This window comes from Leptonotus elevatus, chromosome 16 (genome assembly GCF_054856555.1).
Source record: "Leptonotus elevatus isolate MCC_2025b chromosome 16, RoL_Lele_1.0, whole genome shotgun sequence".
Classification (NCBI taxonomy): Eukaryota; Metazoa; Chordata; class Actinopteri; order Syngnathiformes; family Syngnathidae; genus Leptonotus; species Leptonotus elevatus.
The window spans coordinates 15,625,318-15,642,557 of NC_141254.1; the positions used below are offsets into that span (position 1 = coordinate 15,625,318).

A 17,240-nucleotide genomic window follows, 5' to 3' on the forward strand; every position below is an offset into this window, starting at 1 on the left:
CTTTACCACCTGGGTAACATTAAAATACAATGACTCTCCCTCATCTGTCCATCTAGATAACCATTATATACGCCTGCTGTCTCTCAATAGTCCCTCTTTTCTTTCTATAAGTGTTTCTTTATCTCCATCTCTCTTTGTCTACGTACTCTTAAAATCAGTTAAGGAATTAGGTTGCATTATATCTCATGTGTCAACCTCCAGGCGACATTATCCAGCCCACACTTTTAACCCACTAAAGCAAATAAAATGCTCCTTCTTTAACGTTCTTGTTAGATGCCTTTGTTTTGTTTTCTTGTTTCCGAAAAATACACCAAAATTGAAATTTTCTGCACTCTTTATGAACAAAAGTAATAATAATCTTCATTAACTCCATTCTTGATATCAATTGGACAATAATGTAAAGTGGATATAAAAAGTCTACACACCCCTCTCTTATCAAATGCCAGTTTTTTTGTGAAACAAAAAAATGAGACCAAGATACTGTTTAAAAAAAAAAACGTTTTTTTACCATTAATGTGACCTATAAACTGTACAACTCAACTAAAAATATTTTTTATTTTTCCTAGCAAAAAGGCTAAATGTTTTGTGCTAACTGACTAGTATTCAGAACTGTTAATAATTCCCCCCACCTTGACAGGCCCCAGTTCCAGCTGAAGACAAACAGCCCAAAGCATGATTCAGACTGAGCTCTGCCGCAAATAGCGAAGAATCATCGCCCCCCCACAAAAAGGTTTAAAATTGCCCACAGATGCCACAAAATGGTGGCCAAAAACACTTATTTTAACAAAACAACGCTCCTCAACCACCAGGATGCCACAGTATGGTGGAGGAATAATTCCCCAAAAAATAAAAATCCAACACATGAAAATAGACAAATCAGCAAATCACGATTATGCATCAGAACACTATTCATGATTTCCCATGACTTCTGATTTCAAATTCATATTGTTGTTAAAAATGGACAAATAAAACTGAAATGTAGAGTAAATTATCTAATCTAATTAGATAAGGTGATTATACAATTATATGATTGATGAACATTCCGTTTTTTCCGCCAAGTACTTCCGTCGAGCGTGTCATTTGGAATGGTAAATCCTGATCTGGCGACGCGTGTAGGCGGGATGGCGATATGTGCGTCAGCGACATAAATAACGTGACATCATGCTGGCAAGACATGATGCAACCCGCCAGAGAATACATCAGCGAGGAGCGTCAACACAGTACACTGCAATGTGCTGACATTATCTGGAAAAAATACATATTTAGGGCTATGAATAGCCTATTAGTCTTCTCAGAATCCACAGTATTTTGTTTTCATTGTTTCTAGCTTGGGTAAATAGCCTCGCATAAAACATAAATGAAATATGTAAATACACACTATTAAAATTGATAATTCAATGGTCACTGGACTAGCACTTGGCATATTTTGTTAGTTTAAAAAAATTTTTTAAAAACTTTGACTCTTAGCATGGATCACAAAAGTCAAGTTCATGAATTTTTGAGTTTTTGATCCTTCGTCCAAAAGGAATTTGGTGCATTTGGTCTTTTCTAGTACAAGGGTGAAAATGGTTTAAATGCACTTTATTATCTCTCGCTTGAGTAACAGTAGCATCAGAATGCTCAACCAAAGCAAATTTTCAGCCTTCTGATTGGCCAACAAGAATTTGCAGCCCGTGAATGTGTTATAATCTGGACAAAAATATTTGTTAAAACACTGCTGCGTGGGTACGTAGTCTTTTTCAACCAATGCCACCATTAAATTGGTAGTTTTAGCAATACTACAATGACTAATGTAAAAGGTATCCCAAAAGTCACTATTCATTTCCTTTTTTCTATTTCATTTCAGCTATAATTCGAACTGACGTGAGGCCATCCAGCAATTGACAGCTTTGGCATTGTAGTTTTTGTAAACTTATCATTCCCTTGCCCATGGCTAGTCAATTGACATTGGAACTGCTTTGCAAAATTGCCCCTTGGAAAGACGTTTTTCTGTCAGCGCAGTTCGACATTTCAGCACCACTCTGAGAATCGTCATCATCATTTCCCCTTGAAGCCTTTGAACAACCTGAAGACAGTGTGGGGAAAACGCTGTGGATCTCTTTAAAAAAAAAAATAGTAGTAGAAATAAAAAAATATTAATACATAATCATCTTTATTTTTAGATAAAATATTATTTAAATGAATTAATGATAGAGATATAATAATAATAATAACAATGAAATATTTGTTAAAATGTCAGAGTCCACATTTTTAAGTTGCCAGAAAAAGAGACGAAAGATAGATGAAAAACGTTTTTTTTTTAATTACCTAAAAAATCTCCAAAAAGGAAGAAGAAAAGCAGAAAATGACCATAAAATGTCCATGAAATTGCCAAATAGTGAGCAGTCAGGAAATGTATTTTTAAAAAGGCAGAAAATAAAATGTAAAGAGTAACTGTAAAATGTCCCAAGAAAAAGTCAGGAAAGAAAATGTTCAAAAACAAGAAGGAATCCCCCAAATTATCATAAAATGCCCCAAAAAATGAAAAAATTAATAAAAAAAGGCAGAAAAATGTCCCAAAAAAGCCTGAAAATGTCCACACAAAAAGAAAGAAGAGGCAGAAAATTACCATATGTCCATAAAATTGTCAAAAATGTAAGAAATTTGACAGAAAGGCAGAAAAATGCATGAAAAACGAAGTCTGAAAAAAAAAGGATTAAAGGCAGAAGAGAATGAATCTCAAAGCATTGGATGCTGCATATATTTCTGTTATTGCGCAGCTGAAATTAGCACTGTCTTGAGCTCTCAGTATATTAGACTAACACTAACACACTGTTTCCTTCATCACAATCTTCAAATGTTTTGTGGTTACAGACAGATTTTTGGTTATTTATTTGGCCTAAAATAGCGCTTTTGACAGTAAACGTTGCCGACCCCTGTTGCCGACCCCTGGAGTAGTGTATGGTGACTTTTGGGACACCGTGTCCTTAAGTGCGTAGACAAAATGAAGGTCGAACTGTTCTACCTGCTCCTTCATCAAGACTCACCTCAAATGTCTTCCTGCGCCAGTCCTACTATTTACTGCATTACAATGTCAAAATGACAACAAAGTGGCCTTTTCACAGCGTGGTTTAAGAATACATACTGTACATATGGAGATGCTCTACAGCTGTTAACATGAATTTTACTCGCGTAGCTGAAGACTAAAAATATATTTCAGGACTTCAATGGGGTGTGAACACGGACATGTGATCACACCACTGCACCCACATATCTCTACGGATTGGCTTTAAGAACACCTAATCCTCCAGTGGAAGCCTAAATTAGGCTCGGCGGCAATAAATCCAGTCGGCGTGTGGACGCCACATTTGTCATCCCGACACGCCACTGTTAGTTGCTGGATGTTAAAAAGAAGTGTGAAACCGGCGGCCAAATTGTGTTTTTCAAATGCAAACGGAGGTGGCCTCCCATTAGCCGCTAATGATGTATATACCCTTCACGAAGACACAAGTGTAGGTTGTCCGTGGACCCCGCGGCTCTCAGTCGTTCAATCTCTCAGCACACATCCCCCACACTGGATCAATAAACGCAAGCTACATGGATTAAGCACAACCGTAATCTTATTTCTTAAATTACTGTCTCATAGACGGCATGTGGCCTGTTTATGATGGCGTGCGTGCACATTTTACACTCTGGTGTAGTCACACAAATGTGGCACGTGTAAGGTTTAGTGCTGTTAGGGACTACACCAAACCTCACATCCACCTTGAACATATTCATTGCGCAGCTGGTGAGCATCCTACAGCCTTACAAGAGGGGGGAGATGGCAAGCATAAGATTTATATGGACGTTTAGGGGTCACAGTTTAGAAGCTCAGTGGCTGCAGTGTGTGGAATGAAACACAGCGCCCTCAAGAGGATTTTCCTCCACACTACAGCACCCATCCTGACTGCTAATCCTCAAAAGAAGAAAAGAAGGAGACAATTGATCCCCAAGGGAAATTAGGTTTAAAACAGCAGTACACTGGCCATCAAAGAGTAGCACAGATGCATAACATAAGAAAAGGAAACCATGTGGAGACCAAAACGCCGCAGTCTCACAAAAACGGTTTTGTGCTACATCACAGCAAGTATGAAAGAAGGCTTGAAATAGATAAGGAATATAAATGTGTTCCCTGCTGTGTCCAACTATTATTTTGGTCCTGTGGTATCATGCAGTGCCTGTGGTCTTTTTTATTCATGCACGTCCACTACCTCATTATGAGCACACCTCTCACGGCTCACATAGCCATTAATGGTGTAAGGTTGGGCACATGAAATGTTAAGATCAAAGATTCAGCACACGCTGCAGCTTTTTATCTCCCACAACTCAAGGCAATACTGCAGACATTGTCAATAAATGAATAAAAACAGGCCTAAATATGCAGAAGACATCCGTAGTGTAGTCATAAGGAATCAAGAACCTCATTGGATTATACATATGGTGAAGTAAATGTTTGGTTTGTTTGTGTAGTACTCTATAGATCTTAAGAGTCAGAAAACATTATTAAGTTTTTTTTGGGGGGGGGGGGGGTAAGTATTTGTTTGTACTTTCTGAATTATTCACCTGCACTCGTTTAAATTCTAATTCTGTCTAGCGCGTCATTTTTTTGACACCCTCATGAACTCACACTTATGTCTGTCCTCCAGGCGACTGTTTTTCAATTAGCGGCTCCCAGCACGATCGTTAACACGCAGCGGAGTGTCACAGCACCCCAAAACCAAATTAAACCTGTTAGGTCTGTTCACAGGAAGAGCTTGCGCCTGAGCCACCAGATGTTTGGTGGTGTGCAGAGGAAGCCTGAGGCGATTCAATGGGGACATTACGTACACAATGGTGTACACAGGATTCGGTACATCTGGGTGTTTCTAGACTATTTTTGTGGGGTACAATTGAATCTCAGCACCTCTAAAATTGAAAAGATTATTAATATTATTTTCTTATGTATGTGCTTTTTTTTTTTTACCAAGCTAGACAAGTGTGTTCACATGCAGTATTTTGTTTTGTTATTTTTTGTTTTGAAACTTAATAATTACAGCAATTATGTTGCTAGGTAGGTGTTGGCTGACACATTTTCTAGCTAGGAACATTTCAGGTAACAACTTTGAATTGGAATGGGAGAAGCTAGCTGTATGTCCTGTGCATGTGTTAATATTAAAACAATGAAAAACACAGTGGGTCTCTCAGTACAATAAGTATTTAAGACAAAGTCTCAGCTTCTTAAACTTCTATTTAGTACAGAGAAAACTCACCTACTCACAATTTCTTCAGTAGTCTCTAACCAACAATGAGATTTTCTAACACCCTAAAATGCCAGTCAAATGTCCTGCTTCCTCTCAAGCGCAATGTTAGCATGAAGAGGAGTAGCTAGCTAGCTAGCATTGGCCACCAGCTGATAGCTGGCTAGCTTGACAGCACGTAAAATTGTAGTTGAAGTATCTATTTTCAAGGGTAAAGTCGTAAGATTGATTTGAAATGATATTAAAGTGTTTTGGGATAATAGTTTGTGGTATATTTGCTGTATCGGTATAGTCAGTTACTAAATAGTGGAGTTTCACTGTGAGGCTAAATGTTGTCTTCACAGGCAACCCCAAATCTGGAACTGAGTGTTATTTGTTTGAATAATGAATGACATTAATGTACCGAGACAGACATAAAAACACATAAGTGAGACACATGTTCCAAAACTGGATGTGTTCCGATAAATGATCTTCCAAACTGTGGATCAGAGCCACATGCAAATAAAAGCTCAAATGCAGTTGATGTGTATTGCAGACTGAATATTCACACTGGTATTTTTTTTATGTGATGTTTATGTGCAGTGAAACAATTCCACCGCACAACTTTAGGTACAATACAAGTGTAGTCATGAAAAACACTGTAGCTGTCCCTACAGTTAAAAGTTTCATATCACACTGCTTACAGGAAGTAGTTGTAAAAGCAGTCATAGTGAGTCGTCACAAACTCAACTCCCAACATTTCTGAACAAATGTTTGCTCACGACCTGCAAGGCCTCAACCGATGACTCCACTCATCTGATGTCATTGTTTGTCGTAAAAGAGTCTCACCATGTGCGGACTTGCTCTTGTCTGGCATGTTTGGCGCGGGGCGTGTCTCCCCTTGTTGGCATGGAAACAAACTGTGAACAAGGTACACGTTTCAGTTCCAACGCTTCCAGCCAGCATGGTGTGGGTCGTGTCGTGGCCTGTTCTTTTCAACTGAGATTAAAATGAATGTGAGCGCGGTGTTGATTTTAGACAAGACAAACACGCAGGCGTGAGGTGAGATCGTCCGTCTGCTTCCTCGGCCCCGCTCTCCCATAAATCAGACTCCTTCCTGTCCTCCCACAAACTGTTCTTGATGCCTCTATCACCCCCCCCCCCCCCCCCTAATCCAGTGCTGTTCCGCAGTGATGGGGCGGGGGGGGGGGGGGGGGAGATATTTGGAAAATGCTTCTCAGTGACCACACCAAACTCCCCCTGTCACATGGCCTCTTTTTCCTTCACTCCCTTCTCCTAAATAAGGAATTACAATTTGAGCAAAGAAAGGGAGAAAGAACAAAGGGGCGGGTCACAGAGTGAAATTAGAGGACGTGAAGGCGTATCTCTTTTTTTTTTTTTGGACTCCCTCTTTTCTCTTGAATGCGGAGAAGTCATATATTTCAGACGAGGTTGTTTGCAGTATTTACCTTGGCAACCTGCGCAGTGCACCGTGTACTGCGTTGAAAGGGATTAGATAAGAAGGGGAGGAGAGCAGCAAAAGGCAAGACAAGTGTACCATTACTTACCTGAACGCTACTACACAAAAAGTAAGTAAATGCTCCTTTTTCACCCTACTTTCACTTTTCAATCTCGTAAGTGTTAAAGGCTAGCTGCGCCAAAAGTTTTGAAAGTCTCCTATCTGGCTCACTCATACTAGGAATCAGGTGGTGAAAGTTCCTTCTTCCTTGGACGGATTTTATTTTATTTTTTTGTCTGTTTGTTTTTAGTAATCCTCTCTTCTTACACTTTGTGATGAATTGCAAAACTTTAGCATTTCAAGTACTGCTGGGACTAAAATGGGATTTTCAACTGACTGCACAAAAGTAGCCATTTGTTTTGAATAATAGCTGTTCCGAACTCAAGGGCCTTTTTCGATAGTTATGTGCCATTGAATTCCCAGTCAGGGTCAACACTAGATAGAGTTTAATTCAATTCTTCTGGTTCAAATTGGTAAGGAACTTGTGCCTATAATCGGAAGGCGATGTGTTACAAGTATTACGCCGCATAACTCATCATGATGCAACAACAAGGACGTTGCAAAACACCTACAAAGAGAGATATCAGCAACACCCAGGGTCATACGTGAGTTACACAGCTTCAAGGGACTATGAAGGCCAGTGATAAACAGCATGTCATAGCAATCCCCACATACTATTTAAATACCCACTCTTATGTATGTGAATAAATGTACCTGATTTTGGAAGTAGTATGTCGTATAAGTGTTTAAAAATAAATAATTAAAAAAAAAGCCATCCTGAATAAGCGACACACTTTGCTCTACTGCTTTGTTGTCTGCAATCTGTTTTGGAATTTTGGTCGCCGTAATCTGCTCTAGGTCAAACACGGAACCTATTATTATTAACTGTACACAAGTACAGTGAAATGGTCTAAACAGTCTTAAATGACGTATAAACGATAACGCTCAGCAGAGACTGAAGGTGTGGTTTGAGTTGCAGATCCACATTTCATTTGTCACACGTGTAAAAAGGACAAATGATGGCGGTTTCAACATGGAGACATTTGTCCTAATTTGGGCAGTGAAATTAAGCAAGACAGCATTCAAATATATGTACTTTTTTTTAGCACATTTAACACAGTAAAGAAAAGCTCATGTAAACTTTACCCCACACTCGAGTTTCAAGTTGCATGCAAGATCCTTTATAATATGATTAACTTTCTGTTCCTTTCATTTTCCTGCTGCTACTCTAGTAACTTATGACCCAGTCCCATAGTTCAGGAAGTATTATGTGAATTATTGTCTAGTGTGTGGAAGTGATTTAAGTGACACATAGATAGACTCAACTAACCCGTGACCCTAAAAAGGATAAGTAAAGAAAGCAAATTCCTCACCATGGAAATACTAATTGAATAGCAACAATGAATCATTTTCCCCCCTAGTGTTAAATCATCCATTCAATGTGCTACTGTATAAGCTAAATATCAAAAACATATGATTCAACTCATGCTCTTAAATGGCATCATGTGTTTACAAACACAACCAAAAATTAACCTGTGATTTTTGGACCTTGTGACCTCCAATCAGCTGTTTACATGGTTGAGGGCTCAAAGTGCACGTTAAGGTCAAAATGGACAGACTTTTTTTTTTTTGCTGTCATTTCGTTCACCGATAAGTACGTCTGGAGTAGTTTGGATATGCCCTGACAGCACAGATCTTGAGATAGGCAAGAAATAGTGTCCAAGCAGATGTTTTTGATAAAGTGAGTCGGTTTGGAATCATTTAGCGAACAGGCATATGCTCTTACCGCCCATATAACCGCTGCAACCTCAGCCAATAAACAGACACAAGTCTCATCCAAAGCAGTGTGGAGCCATTAGACAAAACTATCATTTGTCAAAAAGCCAGCTCGCATTGTGCAAGACGGGCCTTTTGTTTTGCAAGGGATGTAATAGGTGTGCCTTTTTGCCCCGGAGGAACAAAGGTGCTGCACAACATAAGAGCACTGTGACTGCAGCGATAAAATAAGAAGCGCATTCCTAATATTTGCAGTAGGCATACATACCATAGACGTGCAGGCGAGAAAAAGGAAGTGTGGGAATTTTTTTTCCTACCAAGGCTAAACACTTCCATATGGCATCTACTTCAGTAAAATATGCCACAAAATGATTTAAATAAGGGATTTAGATGTTTCAAAGCCATTACAGCTATACTTTCCCGACTAGACATGCTTTGTGGAGGGTTAGCCATTAGGGCAGTTTTTTGCAGGCAGTGTTTGTTTGGCATTTTGTTTAGAGTCTTGTATACACATAACGTTCTTTGTTAGCCAGGGAGGAAGGAAGTGACAGCTGAATGAGCAAACAGGATGCAGGAAGGACTATTCTGTAGAAGCCAACAGGAAACTCATACGGCATTAATAGGAGGTAGAAGTCAGCCATGATTCCGAGAAAACAAGGCTACAGGAGATCAACAAAACTTGTACTTTTTTGTCAATCACTAACATTATTTTAATGTGTATTTATGAATCTAAAAATTAATAATAGTGAGTCTTTTTTTGTCCTCATGAACAGGGAGTTGTGCATGAAATATATTTTTTTAATGCTAAGTAAAAAATAAAAAAAAGATAGTAAAGTCTAATGTATTTTTATAGCCCTTAATCACAAAAGTACCTCAAAGGGCTTCAGAAGCCGACAGTTCGCATAGATCAACAAAATCCCCTGGTCTAAACCTCCCACTTGGGCAAGGAAAAACTAACAGAAAGCCCATTTGGAAAAATGCACAAAAAAAAAGAAAAACCTTGAGAGGGGATCATGGATGAAGGGATCCCCTTTCCAGGAGGACCAGGCTACAATGGATGCCACGTGGCCAACGCTAATCACACGATACGATAGATAAATGCAATACAGTTTTGGTTTAAACTGCTGTAAACAAACATATCCTTAATCAATTGCAATGGAGTCACTTCCTCAGTTGGGAATCTAAATAATCTAAATAATAAAAACAAGCTGTTCTTTAAATTACGGGAAGATGTACATTATCTTCAGTGTGAAGGCTTAGCTAGCTAGCTAGTCGATGGGCCAAGCATAGCTAGCTAGCGAGAAGCACACTGTAGTGGGAAATGGGCCTAGCATAGCCAGCTACCTAATTGCTTACTATAGTGGGAGATGGGCCTATTAATAGTAACTAACTACCAAGCAAATTCACTGGATAACCACTCATTCAAACAGATATTTAGAAACAAATCTCTGAATTCACTTTACAGGTTCTGCAAAAATGACGGTTAATAAGGTTTCGGGAAACTGACCAAGGAACAATTGAATCCTATTTTCATTATTTCAGAAACTATCATAAATGAAGAGCATTGTTTCCACAGCCACCTCATGAGACGCTCATTTTTAGTGGTGTATTGTCTCGGATCTGTACGATCTTCTTACGGGGATACACCAGGATAGGAGTGGACTGTTCTAAAAAAACAAACAAAAAAAAAACACAACAACAAAAAACATTTCCAACTCCTCCTCTGACAATGTCATGACATGAGTTCCTCCGTCCTTTTTTCCCTCATGACATGTCAGCACACACATACAAATTTGAGATGGCAATCGTGTGTTAGTAAATAGAAGTGGTGGGAGTGGGTGTTACTGAAATGGGAGCGATTTTGTGTCATGATCGTTTCACAAATTAAAAGAGCATTGCATCAACTATCTTTTCCGGCCTTGCCTTCTTGGTCTGTGTAAGTAAGGACTGAAGAGCTGCTATAGTTAATACAATAAATAAATAAATAAATCTAGCACACATTTCTGAGACAATCCAATGGGAGATCAAAATCAAATAAATCGAAAAATAAAGCTAAACAAAAAGCAAAAGTAGCTTATGATGCGCTGGAGTCTCACATGAAGTCAAGCATGACAGCATTTTTTTGTGTGCGTGTGCGTGACATTGACAAGCATGAAGTTGCAACATTACAATTTCAGAACTGTCAATGTTCCGCGATAATTTATTTCAACAATTAGAAAATGTCACAGTTCAAACAATGTGGAAAAAAAATCACATGAGCGAGATTGCATTAAATCATAGACATGAAAGGACACAAAAATTAAAGAGCCTTTTCCGTCGCACATGAAAACCAGACTACAAAGCCTGACTCAAGCTGTGATGACACAAGCTAACATAACATTTTACAGTCACTATCGGGTCTGGCTGCAATACTAAGGTATGTTACTCATTATGTCCTATACTGTGGTTTGTCCTATATCAGTAACGATTTGAAAACTCAAAAATGTGAATTGAGGGAATGGTCTAACTGTTTTTTCCCCCTCTTGATCTTCCAGTGCTAGTGGGCTCATCACTAAATGTTCCATTAAACAGACATTCCGGAAAGTACAAAATAACCTGCCAAAGAGCGCGGAAATCCTCTTGCCGTTTATAAAACCTAACTTTCCCTTCTAACAGGCTCAACATGGCAAACAGGGGCCCGTCTTACGGTCTCACCCGCGAGTTGCAGGTTAAGATGGACAAAAAATACGACCTGGAGCTTGAGGAAACACTGGTGGAGTGGATCGTGGCCCAGTGTGGACCTAATGCGGGCCGGCCGGCGGAGCCAGGCAAAGTCGGCTTCCAGGAATGGCTAAAGAATGGATGTGTAAGTTGGATGCAGATTTGTCATCCCTATTATTTCGTGCCACCGCCACATCATCTTTAACAAGCAACTACTTTCTGTGTCTTTAGTTGTTGTGTGAGCTGATGAACAGCTTGAATGCGCCCAACAAGCCAATAAGGGCCAAGAGCTCCGGAATGGCTTTTGCTAAAATGGAGCAAATTTCCTTGTTCCTCAATGCGGCAGAAAAATACGGAGTGACGAAAACGGACATGTTCCAAACTGTTGACCTCTATGAAAGTAAGACGGCTTTCAAATGATGTGTGCAACACTAGTGTTTGCGGCGCGTTTTATTGATTTGATTATTCATCTCCAGGCAAGGATATGGCAGGTGTCCAGAGGACCTTGACGGCTCTGGGTAGCTTGGCTGTCACAAAGAATGATGGGAATTACAAAGGAGACGCCAGCTGGTTCCATAAGTAAGCCCCCCCCCCCCCCCCACCCACGCCATTTTCTCTCTAAAATCATGCTATGTCAAAGTAAGCTGTATTGTAAGAAAGAAATAGTTATAAAAAAATATATATATAATTTGTCTACAGGAAGGCACAAGAGAACAGGAGGGATTTTTCGGAGGAGAAATTGAGCGAAGGCAGGAACATCATCGGCCTGCAAATGGGCACAAACAAAATGGCGACTCAGGCTGGCATGACGGGCTACGGGATACACAGACAGATCATCAACAACAACAACTGCAACAACTGAGGCCAAAACGTTTTTGGACGTTCCCTCTGCTCAGTGAAAGGCCAGCCAGCGCAGTGAATCTTCAGGCTAGGAGGACAAATGTGACCCGTCTGTTTTTCAGACCAAACTGGACCAAAGCAACCATGTGCACATAACGTCAACACTTGTCAATAAAGATGTGTTTCGTCGACAACAAAACAGATCAATCCCTTTAGAATGTAACTGCTAAAGTACATATTATGCAAGTTTCACATAATTTTTTTTTTTTTATCCTATAGCTGAATTGCATTAAAGTTGATTCAATTTGGACGTTTGAGAGATCAAATCCATCTGATTCAACTATATGGGCTTTACTTACGGTGCTTTCAAGGCAACTCCAGCAAACATTCGTAGCAGAAGTGCAAGACAGATTTGATGGAATAACGCAAAGATAAAGAGGAAATTAGAGAAAATACAACAAGATAGTGGGATGCATTCAAATTCTATTGCTTCATTTTTGTTGACAATATTTTACTTTTTTTTTTTTATCAAGATGATGGCCATCTTTTGATGTAATACATTCTGTTTGAAAATGATTTGAAAATAAAGTTCCTTTTAACTGTTGAGAAGCCTGCTGTGTGATGAACGATAATGGCACCACCGCATGTTGCTCTAGAAGGTGATCGCGACATTAAGCTTGCCTTGAATATACGTGCAATACAGTGGAACCGCCGAAGTCAAATGTGCTGAAATTCGCACCCTGGACTGTATTGCTATGCTGAAAAAAACTAAATAATAATGCTACTTAAATCTGAGCTGCATCTAACTTATGTTTGTTGCAATCTTTTTTTGTCTAAAACATATTTACAATGATGTCAATTTGTAAACAATACATTATTTTAATTTTTAGTACTGTATAGCTGAAAGGTCAGTACTGTAGTGCACAACCAAACCATAGCGTTCATGGAGACAAGCTAGCTAGCTAACAACGACGAGAAGATTTACCCACAAATAATTACAGCAAATTTGTTATTTCAGGAGCTTACCTGTATATAAAACTGGTAGCCCTGTCATTAGCATTACCCAATAATTAGCACTGAGTTAAAAAAAAAAAAAAAAAGATGGTGTCCTCTGCGCTAGTGTGGTACGTGGGCTCCCTCTGGCGAAACAAAAAAGAATGACTGAAATTTTCATGCTGTGCGTGTTAGTCCATCATGACCTGATGGTTCAAATAATTTTCACTCAGAACAGAGTGCACCATCCTTAACATTTTACATTTAGTTTTCAACCATGAATAACTCACTTTGTGCCTAACTTGCCATTAATTTAAATAACTTTTTTTCTGCAGGTAAGTGGAAAAGACATGGTCAGAAACTAAAGATTCACTTCAACAAATATTTGTGCTTAAAACAAGACTCGCGTGTGTTATATAACATCATATCTTGAACTATAACACTATCTGAGAATTTTAGAGTGCAGCAAAACACTGCTACGTGATAACATCTACAGCTACAGAAAGAAAGAAAAAATCTGCCCAAAAATGGAAGGCGACAATATAGTCTGGGAGTGATTGCAGTGGTGAAATACACATCATGGGGTTTCAGGCACAATGACTATTGTTGGGAGCAGCCATTGTGCTCGTGTGTCACATGCACACATGCCCAGCATGGAGAGACTCGGGCAAATGTCAAAGTCAGGAAAGTACGTCAAAACAGATAAGTGAGTTATAGAAGGAGACAGAGATAAAGCATCTAGAACATTCTGCTGTTTTGAAAGGACAACATCGAGCATTGGAGATTATGACATCTTGAGGTCAGAAAGAAGGTGAAGTCAAGACAGAGCAAGGATGGAATTTTGTAAGCATTTTCAAAAAAGGAATAATAGTTACAGAGGAAGGCCAAACAAAAAAGACTTCCTTTTCCCCTTCCTCCTCATTCTTATCTTCGTCTGCTCCAAATGTAGCACAAAGAGGATATTGGGGATTTATTTATAAGAAACTGGCTGCACATAGGGGAGACACACATGATGACGATAGTGAAGAGTGAGAGAGAAAAAACACATTTCAACAACTCTACCCAAGCTGATCAGTGGAGCCTAGCTTTTTTTAAATTTCGCAGGGGATATTTTATTTTTATTTCATATTAAAAGTGACAAAGCGCAACATTTTGCTTGCCTCGCCCCAGTGGAATGTACTTTAATGCCATACAGGGGCATAGCTGGGTAACAATAGCCTCGAGGTTAGAGATACGATCTTTTGAGTGTGAATGCTTGTCTGAGCCCATAAGGTATTTATATATATATTTATTTTATTTTTTAAATTTCTCATTATTTATATATCAGGATTTTGGATTTTGAACCAGTTCGAGCTCAGCTCCAGGCAAAAACAACAACAAACAAACCTGTATATCGCCAATGATGCATCTTCTCTTCTCTCTATCCCACGAATATCAGGCCTTCAAAATAAAAGCTCAGCGCTGTAATAGCAGTCTCATTACACTTTCTTTGGCCTCCATGGTCACTTATTTAGCCGCTGCACTCAAGCGTTTTGTTGTTTATTGAGTGCGGCTGTTATATAGGCCACTATGAGGCATGAGAATTATATAATATTCTACTACGTGATTTTATTTTGACAGGATGTGTTACGCAGATGTTACCTTGAGTTGCGGTATTATGAATTTGCGCTATATAAATAAAATTCCGTTGACTTGACTAATTATAAGTGACCACTATTCATGGCGGAATGGACCAAGCCCTGCCGCAAATATCAAACAATTTGTCACAACCTAAAAAAAGTGTATTATTGTCTATAGTTGCCTCAAAACACTATACGAAGCAACACCTTTTGTACGTCACATCACTACACCTCGCCTGAAATGCTTGCATAAGTGAATAGTAAATGTCCCCCTTAAGGGATTAAAATTATAATAAATTTAAAATGTAAATCTGGACCTGAAAACTGCTGTCACTGTGATACATAAAACTGCCGTGTCATCATCTTTTCCAAAAAATGTCCAAGTGTCACTTGGTAATTCAATTACCATGTTTTTACTACTACCCTCAATAAGTAGGCTTACAGTCAGTTGTTGTGATAGGGACTTTTTAATTAAAAATCCCTAAATCACATTTATTGTGGTCATCAGGTTAGAATTAGTGATACAGATTATTTGAGTGACGCAGTGGAAAAAGTCTGCAAAGACTTTGGCCACAGTCCCAGGTGGAGCACCATGAGCCAAGTTTGTAGGTTGCGAAGTCAGTAAGGAACATTATGGTCACTGGTGGCCTGTTTGGACGCCCACAGGCTCATTCTTGTTGGCCAGTGGAGGAAATCAGGCAAAACCTATTACTATTTTGTGTCATGGTGGGTGCCTTTACATGATTGTGTTTCATACAGTGCAGCTTACCAGTGGCTCTTGATCTTCACCAAGCCTAGCTGTTCAAATCATGGGTGGGGAAATACTCGGCGTGGGGGCAGTTATTGAGTAAATTAGGCTCACTCACAGCCATATTTTCAGAAATTAGCAAGTAAAGCATCTTATAATCCATATTTATATAATAACATGACCAAAATATGTATACAGATATCCACAGATGTGTTTTGCTAGTCAAAAAGAAGTTTTGCTCAGGCCAACCAATCAGAGCACAGAAAAATGCTGACGTTGTGGGCCAGCTAGTTGGCCCTGTGAGGCAAATTTAAGAAACAGTTTCACTGTCAACAGTTTAAGACACATGGAAGGCCCTGGGAGATTGGCAGGGTAGTACATGAAGGCTGAAATATGATTCGCCTGACCTGACCTGAGACCTGCTGAATTAGCTCAAGATTCTCATAAATATTGAATTTGTGGAATATGAATAAAACGGTAAAATCCACCCGTTTTTATCCATCTAAGGGGACGGCCATTTTGCCACTTGCTGTCGACTGCAAATTACATCACAAATGCTCAGGGCTCAGGTAACAACCAATCATGGCTCAGCTTGTGAATGTCACATGACCGAACTAAAAAAAAAACTGTTACAATGCAATACTAATCAGAATGCTGTGTTTAGACGAGTGGGAGAGCTTACAACGTATTTTAAAGAACATTTTTGGGTTGACTTCCCTTTTATGGAATTATATGAGAGTAAAAAATATTACACTTTACTACACCTACAATAATGAACACATTAAATCAATACCACTCTGACTTGAAAAAGCAGTTGAGCAAGCACACTGCAAGGCCTATAAGAAAAATTATAGGTGAGTCTGAAAACATTTGTACACAATCCCCCAAAAATATTGTTGAAAGACCTAATGCATTGCGTTTTGACTTTCCTGGTGTTTACTCCTACTGTGGTGTCGAGCTATCACTGGATACAATTTAATAAAGCTATGTGAAGCCGACAACATAAGGATCCAATAACCACTGACCCATTGCTTACACTTGGCAGCAGATGAAGAAGCAAAAAAACCACTCTTCGAATCCAGAGTGATAAAAACAACTGAACTGAAGCCAAACGTAACCGGTTAACAGTGCCTGAAGAGCAAACATGGCTGCCATGTAGATTTTATCAGTTGACTTCAAATGCCTGCTGGGAACAGAAAGTTTGGACTTTACGAGCAGAGTTTGGTTGAGATGAAGCAGAAAAATGGAAGTATGCACAGCCAGGCGTTCGCACTATTTACATGAACATAAAATTCCTGGAGATTTAGATCAATTACAACGTAAACACAGCAGAGAGATGAATATGTCAAGAGGCTGACATTCTAACTCTGGATTACTCAATCATTACTACATTACTTCCAGCCCCAAGCATGTGGCAGTGGTATTGTTTTAAGATGTGCAAAAACAATTTACATTCTTTTCATTCAGACATTATAACACATGGCAGGTCCTTGACACACGATAAGGAGTCAAATAAACTGGAACATAAACTTTGTGTAAGTCAAACATTCAGGACAAGTTTTACTTCTTCCTGTCCCCTTTCATTTTAAGAGTAAAATAAATAAAAAATTTAATTGACTAGTAAAGTCAAAAGTGGGAGAATGGCAGATGAACGGCAAAAGTATCGGTATGCAGATTAAAAGGCTGTAGTATGCGGCAGTCTTTCCACCTTTTTATCAAACAGCGCCCTCTGATGGTGAGCATCTCAAACTGCAGCAATAGCTCATCATACAGGTAATGTAAACGCGATTAAAATTTGTAATTTGTTT

General features: G+C 39.1%; 1 protein-coding gene across 1 annotated transcript; it reads left to right on the forward strand.

Moving 5' to 3' along the window:
* Window positions 1–6,546: 6,546 nt before the first annotated feature.
* Window positions 6,547–12,681, forward strand: LOC147160952 (transgelin-like). The gene is made up of 5 exons (XM_086098314.1): window positions 6,547–6,826; window positions 11,188–11,377; window positions 11,464–11,632; window positions 11,709–11,811; window positions 11,932–12,681. Exons 2-5 carry the CDS (start codon window positions 11,195–11,197, stop codon window positions 12,092–12,094), a joined length of 618 nt encoding a protein of 205 aa, XP_085954440.1. The 5' UTR covers window positions 6,547–6,826; window positions 11,188–11,194; the 3' UTR covers window positions 12,095–12,681.
* Window positions 12,682–17,240: the final 4,559 nt, after the last annotated feature.

Excerpts from the sequence above, each read along its gene's own strand:
- LOC147160952 (XM_086098314.1), top strand. The coding sequence starts at position 11,195 with ATGGCAAACAGGGGCCCGTCTTACGGTCTCACCCGCGAGTTGCAGGTT. Across the intron at positions 11,378-11,463 it reads AATGGCTAAAGAATGGATGT|TTGTTGTGTGAGCTGATGAA; the intron begins GTAAGTTGGATG and ends CTGTGTCTTTAG. Across the intron at positions 11,812-11,931 it reads GACGCCAGCTGGTTCCATAA|GAAGGCACAAGAGAACAGGA; the intron begins GTAAGCCCCCCC and ends ATTTGTCTACAG.